Raw genomic sequence first — 16,439 nt, forward strand, 5'->3', positions numbered from 1 at the left:
TGAAATAAAGCATGCCCCATTCAGGAATATTCCAAGCTAACATAAACTATCCTTCCACCATACTCAAAAAGACAACCAATTTGGTTTGTCATACTGTAGTCATTATATGCATTTACACTAAAATATACAGTCGGTGGTAGGGACCAAAAAGTTATCTGCTACTGTTAGTGCATTGAAAGTCCAACATTTTATAATTGTAAGTATATCACTGTAGTGTATAAAACGGGCAATCCCCTCTCATGGCTAGCATGGGTTGCAGATGATCATTTTCATTAGGTTTATGACAAAGACCCTTGCATTTCATGGCACACTTTGAACACTGAATATCAAGACTATCCATCAAAAACAAAGACATGCAATTGAATATCCCTCCCACTCGTCCAACACAAAACCCTTATCCTCAATCTCTATCCCCGAAGGTGTAAAGTAAGTTTTAAGACAGATAAGCTTTTCAGTCAGAGATACACGTCACCTTTGACTTCAAAGTAGTTCCTCTCCCTGCTCTGGAAGGCAGGATGGGAGCAGCACAGCCAGGGCATCTCCTTCCTCAGCTGGGGGATGATGTAATGAATGATCAGCCCCAGGCTGGCGGCCAAGTAATACAGGATGTCACTCAGGAGGGGCTGCAAGCGGAGCATAGAGATCAGTGAGGCCACTGAGGTTCACTGCCACGCAGGATAGTAACACTTCTTAAGAAACATGTCTGCTATAATTCTCATTCAACTTTGTAACACAAGCCATGACTGGTCAATGCTATTAGGTTCCGACTATATATAATCAGCATTAAGTGCTGATATAACTAAATTTTTGGCTATAAAACCACCAGTATATGTACCCAATTCGTCAAACACAGTACAGTTATTCCTCAACTGTGTGACTGGGTATTTAAAATCCTTGTTGAAAAATGTTGACTGACAAGTTGAGATTCTGACTGTAAATGTGAAAAGCTTAGGCAGGCAGACTATGAGGAATCACAGATTATCTGTCAAGAGTGAATGAATGGTTTTAATTATGTCGAGAGGGAATGAATGGTTTTAATATCTAGTTTATGCAAAGAACTAGAGTATTCAGTCATGTTACATACATTCTGTAATTCAAAGTTTCAAGTAGGTTATCCATACATATTGACATTTTAATAAAGAAGATGAAGAAAATACATATGAAATGTCAAACCAGAAGATAAACGTAACTGATGTCATATATTTCAAACAACTTAAGTGCTCAACAATGGAAGATTATATAGTCTGGTTCATAATTATTGAGAATTTTTCTTCTTACTTTGAGCTATCCTAACACCTCAACTGATTCACTGATACTTAAAACTAAGTAATGGTATAAGGGAGGTAACTCATCTTGGCCTACTGAGTATAGTACAATTAGAGTTACCTCCCCTGAATTTGTAGCAGACGTCATTTTCCTCAGCACTGTCAACAATGTCTGCTGAAGATAAAAGAAGGTTGATTTTTGAGTTGTGTAATCAAGGAATTGATGATGTAAATACACTGGCAGAGAGAACAGGAACTCCTCTTTCTACTGTGTATAGGATTAGGAAGAATTTTAAAGAGGGAAAGGATTTTGGGCATCAGAAAGGAGCAGGGAGACCCAGAAAATTGGACTTCTCAGATCGCGTCCGGCTGGGAATTTTAGCGTCTAAAAAGCAAAGGGCAAGCATCTCCAACATCAGGTATGAAATGATAGAAAGGGGATCAACAGTTGTATCAAAATCTACAGTTAGAAGAAATTTGATTGATCTTGGATGGGAGAAAAAGACTGGAATTCTTTCTCCTCTCATGAAACAAGAACATAAAGACAGGCGTGTTGAGTGGTGTTTGGCACATGAAAACTTTGACTGGGAAAATGTGATTTTTACTGATGAAAGCTCAATATGGGTATATCCCAATAATGTGAAAATATTGACAAAGTCTGCGTCAGCACCGTTGTATCGACGACCTAAATACAGCCCAAAGTTTCATGTATGGGGAGGGATATCCTTATTAGGAACGACCCCGGTGTGTGTGTTTGAGGGAAATCTGACAAGTCAACGCTACACTAACATATTAGATAATTTTCTGCTTCCAAGTGCACATGTGTTTTATGGAAATGACTGGATTTTGCAGCAAGATAATGATCCTAAACACACCGCAAAACATGCCAAGCAGTGGTTTCAGGAGAAAAATGTGACTGCATTACCATTTCCTGCATATAGTCCTGACTTAAATCCCATTGAGAACATTTGGGGGATGATGAAGGAATGTGTGAATCAAAAGGGGTTGACAAAAATTGAAGACATGAAGAGAGAAGTGGTCCGATACTGGGACAGCATAACTCACGAGACACTAACCTCTCTGATAGGAAGTATGCCTACCCGTCTTAGACTGTGCCGTGAAGCTCAAGGAGACTTGATAAAATATTAAATTGTTACCTACACAACATGAAAAGGTCAGTTCACTTTCACAATACATTCAATTTTATCTGATTTGTTCTCGTTTAATAATATGAAATGCTTTAGCTATTCTCAATAATTTTGAACCATACTGTATCTTACTTTTCTTAACAATGAGTCATTTCACATGTGCTTTATACTGACCAATGAACATCTGGAAACATGAGAAAGTTAGTACATATCATGATTCTACTTTTTCTTGGTAATACATAAGGTAGAAGTGTCACCTGCAACACAGGACTGGTGAAGGCAGTACTGACGTGGACAGCAAACACGAAGATAGTAATGAACACTGACACTAGCAGATCCGACTGTAGTCTCTCACTCTGTAGAAAATACAAGGAACTGTTTAAGGAAATGTATTTTAATTAATCAATACAGTGATTGATTGACTGACTGACTGACTGACTGACTGACTGACTGAGTGAGTGAGTGAGTGAGTGAGTGAGTGAGTGAGTGAGTGAGTGAGTGAGTGAGAGGGAGGGAAGGTGAGTTATTTTGGTTTGAGTCTTTCTTAACACCGCAATCAGCAATATTCCAGCTCCATGGCAGCAGCCTATAAATAATTGATTGTGAACAAAACAGTCCAGTGATCAACAGCATGAGCATTGATCTACTCAATAGGCTTGTGATGATATGTGAGAACCAAGTCAGCGAGCCTGAATGAATGAGCGAATGATGCTTTTCAGAAATACTCCCAGAGGATACAATGCATGTGTAGATAAGATCATGAGATCTGTTGATGATTTACTGACCACACATGTCTTCAGTTTGCCTGGAAGTGGATCAACCAGCTCTTCCTCTTTCTCATTCTGCTTTTCCTCTGTCTTCTCCTCCTCTCGACGCACAACACAGTCCCTGATCATCATCCTACGAAAAATACACCTAAAATTGACACTGTTGTTGGCTACACACTCCTTGTAAGCTTCACCTTATTGTCTATACATTTCAATGCAAAAACTTACCTAAGCAAAGGTGAACGCATAAACTTACCTGAGCACAGATCAATGCATGAACTTATCTAAGCACAGATCAATGCATGAACTTACCTAAGCACAGATCAATGCATGAACTTACCTAAGCACAGATCAGTGCAAGAACTTACCTTTTCAAAATCCTGACCTCTGAGCATAAGTCAAGTCTAGAACTTACCAGATTACAGGCACATTAAGATCATGGCAAGTAATGACAAACCAGGGCCCTGGCCTAAGCATGGACTTAGCACAGCCTGAGTCAGATCAATGTCTGCAACTTACCAGAGCACACTGGGGTCACTTGCACTTCTACTGAGGTGATATGAAACAGCTACCAGCACACCACAGAACACAGAGAACAGAACATTCTGAGCTGCCTCTCGTTCCACTGTCTCCCCACAAGTATGCTCAGTTCCCACACCCTACAAAACAAACACTCCACTCAATCACAAAAGGTCCTAATGGATAAAAGACAAATAGAGAATCATTGCTAGTCTGATTCATTCCATGTTTGAAAGTAAGCACAGAAGATAAATGTAAATGATCTTTGACACCTGTTAAAGTAATAACACAAGATGCTACAGACCCGCCCAACAACCTGGTGATGATAGCATAAGTAGTAATAAACATTATCAGCTATGGTGATACACTGACAGGGTGGAATGGAGAAGTCAGTATAACTTCTTCCGCTCTTGGCACACTGAACTCATGTGGATGAATCAAGTTCATGTCTTCTATATGCACAGTGAATGTTTCAATCCCATGGCTGGCCAACCTCCCTCGGCTAATGTGAAAACAGTACATTTTGAAGACCTAGGTTACAAAACACCAGTTTATTACGATTAAGTTCACTGTATTTAAATGAAAATGCTGTACTCACCAAAAGAGCTCCATAACAGAAGCCATAGAGCAGGGCAACAGCAAACACACTTCTACACAAACAATACACGGAGGCAACCAGGCCTGTCGTTGCTGAAATACAGTATCAATAAAATAACATTCAATACAGTGGTGCTGACAGCCAGGTTCATAATCTGGGATTTGAACCTATAACTGTCACATTTCTAACTTAAGTAGACATGAATTCAAATATCAAAACAGATTCTAAAGGAACGAACGGTATCTCTGTCAAGTACTTAGCAACAATAAGAACATTTAGTAAGTATTAAAAAACTGCAGTGTTTGTTAGTTTTCAGTATTTATTAAAATGGTATTTAAAAACTCATACGCTTGATAACAATGTTGGTGATGGTGATTAAAAAAGGTAGCATAATGTAGCATATCTGTAACATGGGCAAACACAAATTATCAGCAACAATCTGAAAAATATAATTTTCTGAACAAAATTGATATTTTATACTTATCCTGACTCATGCTTAGTTGCTGACTCTCCTCTTCCTGGCAAAGGTAGTGGAACACCTGAACTTGTAACGGCGATAATTCAGTCTTATTCTTCTAATAATCGTTGTAGATTTTGGGGGGGAATCACATCCAGTCGAAAAAAGGTTTTGTTGACTGGTATGTGATGACACTAATATAGCTAGTGTCTTGTTAGTTTCTGATGCAACTAAATATCACGATATAACAATCGAAACTAGTTGCAACCTTTCTTCATGTTTAATTATCTTCATAATGAACGTAAGGTCATAATCACTTATGCTAGTCTGTTCACGACGTGCGCATAGACTTTCAACCAAAAAGCTCCGCAGACTGTCTGGCTTCCATAAGTCACATGACAAATTGCTTGAGTTAAGTCAGCATCGTCAGGGAACTGTTAGTTGCTGAGCAACAACAAGTGGTCTAAACTGATGAATGCCAGTGACATCCTCTGTGGCTATGTCTCGCAGATAATGGTTGGTGAATACTGTATTTGACTTCCAAAAACAGCCTTCCATAATAGTAGATAGCGAGCAATTACCATGTAGCAGTAGTGTAGAGGCTAGAGCTCTGACTTCATGTGGGTTAGAGGCTCATGGAGGGTCTAATCCTGCTGTTTTATATGCTCTAAGTATAACAGCTCTGATCCAGACTGAGATAGTGTTGCGGGATACTTCCGTGGGTGTCTCAGTGGATATAGGGATGGATAGGCGTTTGAACCGTTGTCTTCTAGATTTGGTGCATGCAATGTATATTTTCAATGCTCTGACTGGACATAGGGATAAATCTGGTGTATCATGCGGTCCTAAGACTGAAGACAAAGCCAGTATAAGGAACTGTCTATCCGGTTGACCTGGCAGTTAATTCTTTGCTATGAAATCCTATCTTAGACCTAAATGAGCTGTTTCTTGATGACTTGTGTCGAAGCCCATTCGATTAAAGTCTACAGCATGAATTTCTGATACTCTTGCCGCAGTATCCAAGGCAAGTAAAAATAGCGTCTTTTGAGTCAACATTTCAATTGAAGTTTGATCAAGTGGTTCAAATGCATCACTTGTGAGATGTTGGAGTACATTATTTAGATCCCATGCGGGAGCTCTAATTCTGTGTTGTTGATCTACCAACTTGAACGAACGTTGTAAGGCAATGAGCTCTGGTACTGTAGTCAGTTTGGTCCCTGTTCCCGTGGTGATGACTGAACTGAGAGCAGCTAAGTATGTAGATGATGTAGAACCTTTCAGACCCTTAGATTGACGTAAATAGCATAAATATTTTGATATTTGAGGATGAGTATGTTTCAAACCGTTTCCACGTGTCGTCATAAAGTGTGAGAGTGGATTTCCATAAAGCTAAGGTGACTGCTTTCGCTGCTCTCACTGAATATCCTCTGTGTTTCAAACACGTTTTTATATGGTACATACGTGGAGACGGAATACTGATGGATGGCTGTGCATTTGCTTTGTGTGGGGATGATTGAGAAGATTCTTCCACTCCGGTAACTGTAGTGTTGGTTGTCCTAAGTCTTCTATAAGTGTTGGAAACCAATCTCTCATTGGCCAGTAAGGCACGACCAAAATCAGTTCTAACCTCTTTGTTTGTCTGATTTTCTCGATGACTTTTGGTAACAGCACTGGAGGGAGAAATGCATACATGCATATTCCTTCCATGGAAAGCTGAGAGCGTCCGTTGCCCAGGCTAATGGATCAGGTACTGGTGACACTGAGGTTGTTGTCTGTTTGTTGAATCTCATTGGAAATAGGTCTATTTGTGGTGATCTGAAAGTTTGACTCCTCATATCTTGTACTGACATGAGCAGGCCTAATAGGCACTGCCATTGTCGAAGTGTTAGCGGAGAGAGTAGAACTTGCGTTATCATCTTGACTCACCAGTCCTCCGGAGCTACAATCTGATTCAACACAGTGATGAAACGAATCCCGAGGAATTTGATATCTTGTTGAGGTTCCAATTCTGACTTTAGGTGATTTACTAACCAACCCAGTTGTGTTAGTAGCCTGATCGCGCAGCCTAATTGTAGTCTGAGGTGACTTGTGACACTTTTCTGCAGTGACAATCTTTTCCTAAAAACATCAGCTATTGCCACGACAACACCTCATACCTAAACGCATTCAACACGGGTGGTCAAAGATGGATAAGTATAAAATTGTAATAGTAGGAACTAAAAACAAAACTCACCGAGACAGGTGCTTCTTCCAACGACGCCATGTTTTGCTGCGTGAGTTTCCGCTCGCGACCAAAAAATCTCCGAAAAGATGGCCGAGCATGTTTCCAGTATTACCGACATTGCTTCCGATAGGGGCGATGTGTTTCTGTAATTACCGCTAAACTACCGATATCGCTGCAATTGTTTCGCGATTGGGCTGCATTTGTTTACATTTGAGATGCAATTCCTTCAAATTTGCTGTAATTCCTTAAATTACTTAGCGGGGCCTGGAATTTCTTTCTGGAATTCTTCTTCAGTACTAGGGACATTGGAGAGTAAAATCTGGCCGTTAGATTCTGTGGCTGTATTACTTATGTCGCTCCCTTCTGTAACAGTTTTGATATAGCATCGGTCAACTTGTCTAGTTGATTGTTTGCGTAGATGATAGGAGGTGGTTGTTTTGTAAGTGGTGGTGTATCCTACAGCGGAATCTTGTAGCCGTCTCGTAGAATATTCATGACATAGTTGTCATTCAGGATTCCCCAATTTTCCCAGTAGCGTTGAAGACGTCCACTCACTTCAGACGGTTGTATGGAAACGGCTGGGGGTGGCAGACTACAGTCGTTCCGAACCTGATCTTCAACGTTTATTTCCTCCACTGCCCCTGAACATTTACTTCGTCCATAGGGATGACGAAATAAAGAAGACTTTTTCTCCCCTCCATCGTTTAATTTCTTGTCCCTCGCTCTTTGACCCCTGGAAAACTTGGACTTGCTAGTGTAACGTTGATTTGTCTGTTTAAGGACAGAAGTCAAAGTGTCAATGGATTTTATCATCATAAGTTCCCTTGAATCTTGAGTAACCAACCTTGCTACCCCTTCAATTCTTCAATCGCCGAATAGCTTAGGTGCAGACCATGGGGCTTGATACAAGGGCTTTGTGAAGTTCTCTTTCCATGAGGTGGTGGACAGGAGCATCTGCCTACGAAGTAGACTAATTCCTGCAGAGGTAGATGCTAGATGTTCCGACATAAACGGCTGATACTTCCTCTGCGTAACGAGTGCCGACAGGATCATTGTCTCTTCCTCATTTCCTGGATTGCTAAACTTATCAATGAGAGTCTCGTTGATGGCTCTAGATCGAGCTAATCCAAAAAAAGTTCACCTCATAGCAGTGTCCAGTTGCACCAGTCTTTTGTCTTCCACCTGGTGAAATCTACTACGAGCTGGGTTGATGACTTTATAGCCTTCGTCAACCTCAGGCGCTCTGATGAATGGCTCCATAATATGAAGAGGGAAATGACGTGCATTAAAAGCGGCACATAATGCTGTTGAAACTTGGTTGCTGTCTTGAACGCTGTAGACAAAGTCTCAGGTATTGTAGATACAGGAGGTATTGGCGGAAATGTTAACATATCAATGTCGTCATTTTTCATCTCGTATGTGTTGAGCTCGTTGTCATCCTTAGATGGGGAAGCCAGGTTTAAACCATCTGTGATCCATGATGTGATTTCCCAGTCTGAAAATAAGACTTCCTCCGGGGACAATTCACGCTGATGTCTTACTTCATTCTTCCTAGAGAAAGACGAATTCATAGATTGCTGAAGTCCGAAGGGGAGGATGACTGCATACGACATCTTCTAAGAATAGGGGAGACTGAAGGAGACCTTCTCCGCTGACGAGTCCTTCCATGAGTGCACTCACGCGAGCGCTTGACGTCATTCACCCGAGTATAGCTACTCATGTGAGTGCACTCACTCGGCGTGGGTATATCCTTCTCTGTGCTGCAATCTGATGATAGGGACCTGGATCTTCTGGAGTGCGTACGTGCATGCACCTCCTCTTCATCCTCAGATGTGAGTGCCGGTCTAGATGAATGCTCTCACTGATTCATGCATGCATTCGAATGCATGCGGTGCGTTCAGAGTTGACTAAATCTCAGTTGACAATATACATGTTAGAAATAGACACAATAATTACAAAATTGTATAATAATAACAAATACATTCAAGCCAAAAAATGCACACAGCACAAATTTAGTTTTAAAAATCGAAAGAATGAAAGACTTATCACCGTGTACGGACCAAGTGACGGGAAAAGGGAGGTAATACTTGGGTGAGTGTGATTTTACGTCCGCTTCTTTCAGAAAGGAACTTCAAGGGATTTCAGGTGTTCCACTACCTTCGCCAGGAAGAGGAGAGTAAGCAATTAAGCATGAGTCAGAATAAGGAAAAATAATACATATATCCTACAGTACAAAGCATACATATTTGCATGCAGAGTGATGTACTTACCATTGCCGCCAAAGACATGCATGTCGATCTGTTCTAGCATGTACATGATAAACGTATTGACCTGAGGTAGAAGCCCTGCCGTAAATAGCAGCGGGAAACACAGGATAAAGACTGAAGAGAGAAGGGTAATCAGAGTGAGTAAATCTTGTTTTACAACACAATGTATTACAACTACAACATGTTGGCTATGAAACACTGACATCAACCCAGTCACACCTTTCACATGTTCATCAGACATGAGCGAATGAGTATAGTTTAATGCCATTTTTAGCAATATCACTGAGATGGTACACACATGGTACCCCGTGGGGAATCAAACTCAAAATCAAATGGCTTGATGAGCAGATGTTTTGAGGCTAACCCACAGACCCTAATAAGACATGAAAGATCATTTTTTTGACATCCATCCTACTTTTCAGATGCTTTTCACGAGATGGGAATTGCTGTTAGCTAGATTTGCTACTTATTCAAATATTGGAGGCAGGCTTTCTACTTACTTTTGAGTAAATCTCGAGCAAATATGAGAGAAGATTCAGCTGTAAAAGGCATCCCATAGATGGAAATGGGATGGTTCCCGACACGGTCACTTGCATAGTCCAGCAACAACACCAGGCCACAACACAGACAGAAATAGAATGGACGGCTGAACACTATCAATCTGTTGTATCCCTGCATAACACAAAAATATCATTTTTTAACAATAGGCAATAATTCCCAAAATCAGATTAATCTGACTGTAATGTAACTTCAACACTGAAGACACATGAAAGAAGCTCAATTCCCAGTCTTAAATGTAGTCCTTTTTTTCCACTACAATTAGATATGTTTCAGCTATAAGATGGCACTTCATAAATAACTAAAATTGGACCAGATAACCCATCATGAAGCAAGACACAATTAGGATACGATTCCATGTTTTAACCAAATCATCAAGCCTGACAACCTGATTCTGTTATTTGCCTCTTGCAAGCATGGGCTGCGGGAGACCAGTCGACCATTTATAACTGAGAATTTCCAGGGTATTTATCATGCATAAATGTATTCTGTCTTTTACTTACATGCATTGGAGAGGAGGCATCTGGCTGTACACTCTGGTGGGAAAGAATCAAACACAGTCACAAGTACTGCCAGTCATGTTCAAAGCAAATAATAATGTCAAATATACATACAAGAATATATGCAAAAACATCAACAAAGTCATAAAGTGCAAGTATGCATGTTTAATCTCAACAATAATCCTAGACTAAAATGGTGTGATGAGAAAAGAGCATGAAATAGGACTGATTATAACTAATTGCTAATGTACATAAAAGTTACCATAAGCCATGATAAATGAATTATGAAGTTTCACTATTCCCCTAGAGAAGAAAAGCGCGGAATCTTCCCCACACCTTATTACTGATATCCATGTACACACAGACAACAGGGAAATCACTATTTGTGTCCACTTGTGATTGAATACCATAGCGACAGTCACAAAAGCCACATCTTTTGACAAGAAGTTGAAGTACACAAATGCCCATACACTCTCTCTAAAATAATGCTAAGAAGTCAAAAAATGACCCAATTTATTGGTTGAAAAAACTTTCCTGAATTCAAATTCTTACACTGTTGTCATTTGAAAAAAAAATATGTATGTAATTTTCTGAATAAAATTGATATTTCTTACTTATTTTGACTCATGCTTATTGTGCTTATTGTCTCCCTCTATGTGAAGATAGTGGAACACTTGAAATCCCTTGAGGTTACCCTTTAACTGAAGTGGAGTACAGGGTCATAATCACTCATGCAAGACATGTTTGAGACATGCATAAAGACTCTAAATTTTCATACTCCATAGAACATCTTGGTCTCAACAAGTCACGTGATAAAAGGTTGAGTGAAACTCAGCACCTTTGTGGAACAGTAAATTGTTGTGCAACAACAAGTGGCCCAGACTGGTGAATGTGACATCCTCTGCAGGTAGTGACTGGTTTCGATTTCCAAAAGCAGCCCTCCATTACAGTTGTTAATGAGCAGTTTCCACTTAGAGCAAGTGTGGAACGTGTCCAAAACACAAGAAATTTTATAAATTTTACATAAAGATGATAGTAATTACAATCCAAAAAGCATGTACAACATAATTTAGATTATAGAATTAAAGCAAAAAACGTATTGCTGAATCGGGACCCAAGTGTGCCTCCAACCATCCTCTTTGTGCAATAGAGGAGAGAGTGACAAGCATGACTGGTCATGTGACTATAACGGCAGGAAAGGGAGGAGCCTGATGGTTGAGTGTATTGTATATCCGCTTAAGTTAGAAGGGAACTTCAATGGATATCAAGTGTTCCACTATCTTTACACAGAGGGAGGAGATTAACACAAAAAGCATGAGTCAGGATAAGGAAAAATAATCCAAATTTATACTGCACCTCTAGTTCAGACTAAGAAGGTGGTCCCCAAATTTGAAATCTATCCATGTAACAGTGTTCAAATGATTGGTTGAACAAAAATATCTTTGGACAGACAGGCAGGAGAATTCCTTGATATAACTATCTACCTAAAAAGGTGGGTGTTTTAAAAAAAAAGAAAATTAATTGAAAAGGTATTATTAAAAAAAACCCAAATACCCAACTCAGCCCTTACCTTGAGCAAGCAGTACTGGCAGCCAGCAATGATAAAACAGAAGACAAATATCCAGATGTCATGGTAGAAGTTCCACGACAAGACTAGAGCACCGAGAGCACCGACAGCCACCGCCATGAGCACAGCTACAATGTTCTCAAACACAGACAAGCTCCTGCAACATGGGCATACTACAGGTAAGAGGGCTAGACTATCGATACAATATATGAGAATATTTGTAATTATTTAACTAATGTGTTTCACAAAGTTAAGAATAATAGACCTTGCACTGAATAATCAGTCCTGGTTCTACTTCTATTTCACAGTCAAGGAAGAAAATTGCACTGGTTGTTAGTTCTTCTCAGCTTGTAGCTTGAGCTTAGAAGTACGTAAACCTTTAAGATGCTTCAGTGAATCTCATAGCCTATTGAGGAAGTCTGCAAATAATGAAGGAACTCACACTATTGCCTCATACTTCACATATTTACCAACTCAAAAACAAAGTTTTCAAAAGGCATTTAGGAGTTGGACAAACATGACTGCATCACACATTTTTATGGACAGTTTGTTTTTATCCTCTGTATGACATTTCATTCAGCTGATGAAGGAGTATGAATTAGCTCTGAAACATCCTACAAAGAATACAAAGAAGTTGTTAACCATAAAACATTTTAGTTTTTAATCAAACCAGTCACACGGTACTTAGGCTCTGTGGGCATGACACAATCAGCAAGGTCCAAACACAATGAGCACAATTTCAGTCATTTCTACTATTAGTCACCAACTGACCCTCCATCCTGTTCTGTTCACATGATGTATGACTACAGTGAGCAAGTAAGAGAGCTTATTTTTACTCCACACTCAGCAATATTCAGGCTATGTGGCTTCAGTCTGTAAATAATTCAGTGATCAAAAGCATGGGCAACGATCTACGCAGTTGGAATGCAATGACCTGTCAAACAAGTCAGCAAGACAGACAACCCATTAGTCTGAAGCCATTAGTCGCCTCTTGTGACAAGCAAGGGTTACTGAAGGCCAATTCTAACCTGGATCTTCAGAAGTTATAGTTATACCACAACAGACAGCTGGGAAACTGATCAACTTACCTATCTAACAATGCCAAAAGGGCAAGTCTATCAAAACGGATTTTCAAAAATTTCTTCTTTAACAACCACAGTTTGTAGAAATGTTTTGGCTTCTCCTTCTTTGACTTAGTGTGTGTTGTGTCAGAATCTGACGAGGTGTCAGAGATGGTTGGCCTGCTCCGACCACTCTCCAGTAGGGCCTGAACATATGACTGCAGTGCACTATGAGTCCGCATCTCATCCGCCGTACCCAAGGAGGTAGGCAAAGCCAGGTCATGGAACAAATCAGGCCGCTCTTCTGGCTTTGGGGAGTCCAGTATTACTGTGGAATCAGAGCATGTTGAGCCTGAAGACCACCTGTAGGAAAAAAAGTATCAGGCTACTGTCTGAATACAGAAAAAAAAATACATCTTTTATAAAACTCTGTATCCTAATATATACTAGGTCAAACGATATTTGAGTTACTTGAGATTCAGAAATCTAGTTAAATTATAGATCAAATCACTGTTGCAGAACCCAAGTAGTGGTTTTCTAGAAACATTTCAGTCTTTGAAATATCATCTCAAACGTCCCACCATATATCAATCAGTCATCTCACACTGGCCATCCTTAATTTCTTTGTCCTCATTGAAGAAACCATTCTAAATAAATGTGAACATTTCTAAGGCAGTAAATCATAAAATGAACATCCTTAAACTCAGTGATTCACTGATACTGCTATGCAAGATGATATCCCTGCTGATAGGCTCCTAGAGGGTACAACTCCAAGCAAGTCTACATGTGCAATTACTCTAAACTTGCAGCAGCATAGATCAGAATCACAGCTAATGTGTGAGGTGATGATCAACCACTTACTGGTTTTTGTTATGCTGATCTTGATTTTGCCATTCCTGTTGCTGGTTGTCCAACATCCCCAAGGCAACCCCAGAACTGTTCTCACCAAAGGTGTATGTTAACCAGTTACCTAGAAAACATCATTTTATTTCACACCTTACAAATACAAAGCAAACAGATTCACCATATAGCATATTTACAAGCATATTTCATGCTATTAGAAAAAGTACATTTTCTTTATTCAAAAGGTTTTCAGTATTTCATTATAAATATGTTTTCTTGCTATAACATGGTTTGGGTATTGGGCACCTACTCTTCTCTTCAACATTTTATTATGAACAAAAGGCGCCTGCACTATGAAGAGACCCCAAGGACACTGAGATTTATAAATATTTTGAAGGGGTAAATCACAATATTGACTCCTATAGAAAAATAATGTTTCAATGTTTGTTAAATGATTAAATGGTTTGAGTATATTAGTAATCATATATTTAGCATTTTCATTTGTGTTGATTTCATATCTGGTTTCTTGAGCATAAATACTCTCAACTAAGCCCTTGGACAAACAAATTTACAAATGAGCACAAAACAGCTCATGACAGCGAAACTGACCACTCTCATCTTGAAAGTAGTGGACAGCACCATCTGTGGTGTCCATATGTGAAGTGGCAAGATGGCCGCCAGTGTTCATCACGAGACTTGTCAAGGCTGCTGCTGGTGGAGAATCTCGTCTTCGACGTTGAGCCAATCTCTTTTTAGCACCTCGCCTCCTTTGGGTATACATACATAGATACAAATACACATACATAATGGACAACAGTGTTCTTGCCTGACTCAAGTCTCAGGTGGTTAAACCGCAGAGTGGATGCAGGCTGTAAACAGTCATCCCTGACTGGGAACAATGGTTCCTAAGGTTCCTAAATGCAGCTGATTGTGACAAAGAAATCAACATGTAAATTTAATGTAGACCAGGGGGACTGATACTAATACAACCCTGGGTGAAATCTAACTTCCATGGGTGAACATGCAGTCACTTGCTGGAAGCATGAGTGATTAAGTGGCGCTCATGTCATCAACAATATTATTATTCATGACATCCAAATGGAGCTCTTCAAGAAGGGTGGTTACATGCTTCCGGGGACTATTCATTCCATGTGAATGCAGCTAGTATAAATGGACAGCTGAAAATGTCTTGGTCAAAATTATAACGAAAAGGAATGGATATATCAAATGGTGTTAACTAAGTACTGTAGGGTTATTCATTAGCAGTGCATTCAAGAATCAGTGAACAGCATAGCTAATTCATAGACAGAACAAGATCCCATTTCAGCTCAGACCGAAATAAAACTGGGAAAAAAACATGACTTTATCCAAAAACCTTCAACTAAAACCAGACCACCAAACAACAGAAGCTAATAGTGATAACAGTTTTGCTCTTTTCTCATAAATATTTTTCTATGCATCTAGCACCTATAATTATCCACAAGCACACAATGCTATTCACATAATGCAGAAAATTAATATTAATTGCAATCATGTAATTTTTATCATGATATCAAATGTACAGATGAAATATTCTTTTCCCTATTCATTTATCTAGAGTTGGATTTAAATAGGACTGTTATTCCAATGACAAAAACATTCTGTCAAACCTAAGAATTAATGGATCTGTTTGATTGGCATTCAAGACCTTGATGAATATAAAGAAAGGTATAACACTTCATGGTTGGCAACTTCTTTACTATATTATAATGCAACAATTTGGTACATATTCTTATATTGTTGCTAAGCAAGAGTGACAATGGTAAAAGAAACTATACAAAAAGTTACATCATAATATAATAAAGAAGATGTCACTCATAAATTACCAATCTTTCTTATGAATTAATTGTCAAACAAATATTAATTTGTGAAAGAAGCTTTTAGGAAAGATGTACAACAGATGGGAAATGGGAAGACAGACAGGCCTTGTTACACATGACCCACTCTTAGAAGTGCAATACAAGCGCTCAGAGCAAGGGTAAGTGAGCAGCTGTCCTACCTGACTCCTTTCCGGGGTTTACTATCTGGTGTCTTCTCCCCTGTAAGAGGCAACAGAGCTGAGAATTCAGTGGGGGTGGTGGATTTGGACTCAGTCTCGTCGGTGTTGTTGGGGGCAGGGGTCCCTCCCCCGGGGGCCCCTCCTATCGCCCCATTGTCCTGTTCAACAGCTTTTCCCTTATCTTCATTCTCTTGCTTTATTTTTTCTATAAATACAGGGTTAGGTGTAAAAGTTCACCCATGTACAAGAATGAAGTCAATATATTTCCACTAGTACCACGTCATCTGATGTTGTGACTAAAATTATATTCAGTTTAAGACAATAAATATTTTCCGAAAACCTTGACAGCAACAGGGGAATAGCTCAGGACATGAGTGCGATAAGGTCTTGTAGGCTTGGTCACATAAACAATGTATTCCAAAGCAATAGTTCACAACCATCCATCACAGAAAGATGAGACGTATCTTAAATATTGTTTCCCCTTTCAATCAAAATCTGTTGAGAATACCATTGCTGAGGAATTCTGATTAAAAAGAAAAACATGTCACGTTTGACTGATAAAATACTGAACCGAAAACAACATTGTCACACAGACCCCAATACTTATTGAGTAATTAATCATCCCAA

General features: G+C 39.4%; 1 protein-coding gene across 3 annotated transcripts in view; it reads right to left on the reverse strand.

Moving 5' to 3' along the window:
* Positions 1–16,439, reverse strand: part of LOC137295117 (pecanex-like protein 1) — a 56,167-nt gene that overhangs the window by 26,427 nt on the left and 13,301 nt on the right. For 2 of the 3 annotated variants that reach the window (XM_067826430.1, XM_067826429.1), the window contains exons 8-20: positions 15,813–16,017; positions 14,384–14,541; positions 13,793–13,901; positions 12,959–13,294; positions 11,874–12,027; positions 10,307–10,339; positions 9,746–9,917; positions 9,249–9,359; positions 4,298–4,389; positions 3,700–3,839; positions 3,199–3,313; positions 2,671–2,769; positions 473–623 (exon numbers count right to left, since the gene is read on the reverse strand). In XM_067826430.1, the coding sequence (XP_067682531.1) occupies positions 473–623; positions 2,671–2,769; positions 3,199–3,313; positions 3,700–3,839; positions 4,298–4,389; positions 9,249–9,359; positions 9,746–9,917; positions 10,307–10,339; positions 11,874–12,027; positions 12,959–13,294; positions 13,793–13,901; positions 14,384–14,541; positions 15,813–16,017 (1,875 nt within the window). The remainder of the gene's footprint in view (positions 1–472; positions 624–2,670; positions 2,770–3,198; positions 3,314–3,699; positions 3,840–4,297; positions 4,390–9,248; positions 9,360–9,745; positions 9,918–10,306; positions 10,340–11,873; positions 12,028–12,958; positions 13,295–13,792; positions 13,902–14,383; positions 14,542–15,812; positions 16,018–16,439) is intronic. The other variant, XM_067826431.1, reaches the window with a different exon arrangement.

This window comes from Haliotis asinina, chromosome 8 (assembly GCF_037392515.1).
Source record: "Haliotis asinina isolate JCU_RB_2024 chromosome 8, JCU_Hal_asi_v2, whole genome shotgun sequence".
Classification (NCBI taxonomy): Eukaryota; Metazoa; Mollusca; class Gastropoda; order Lepetellida; family Haliotidae; genus Haliotis; species Haliotis asinina.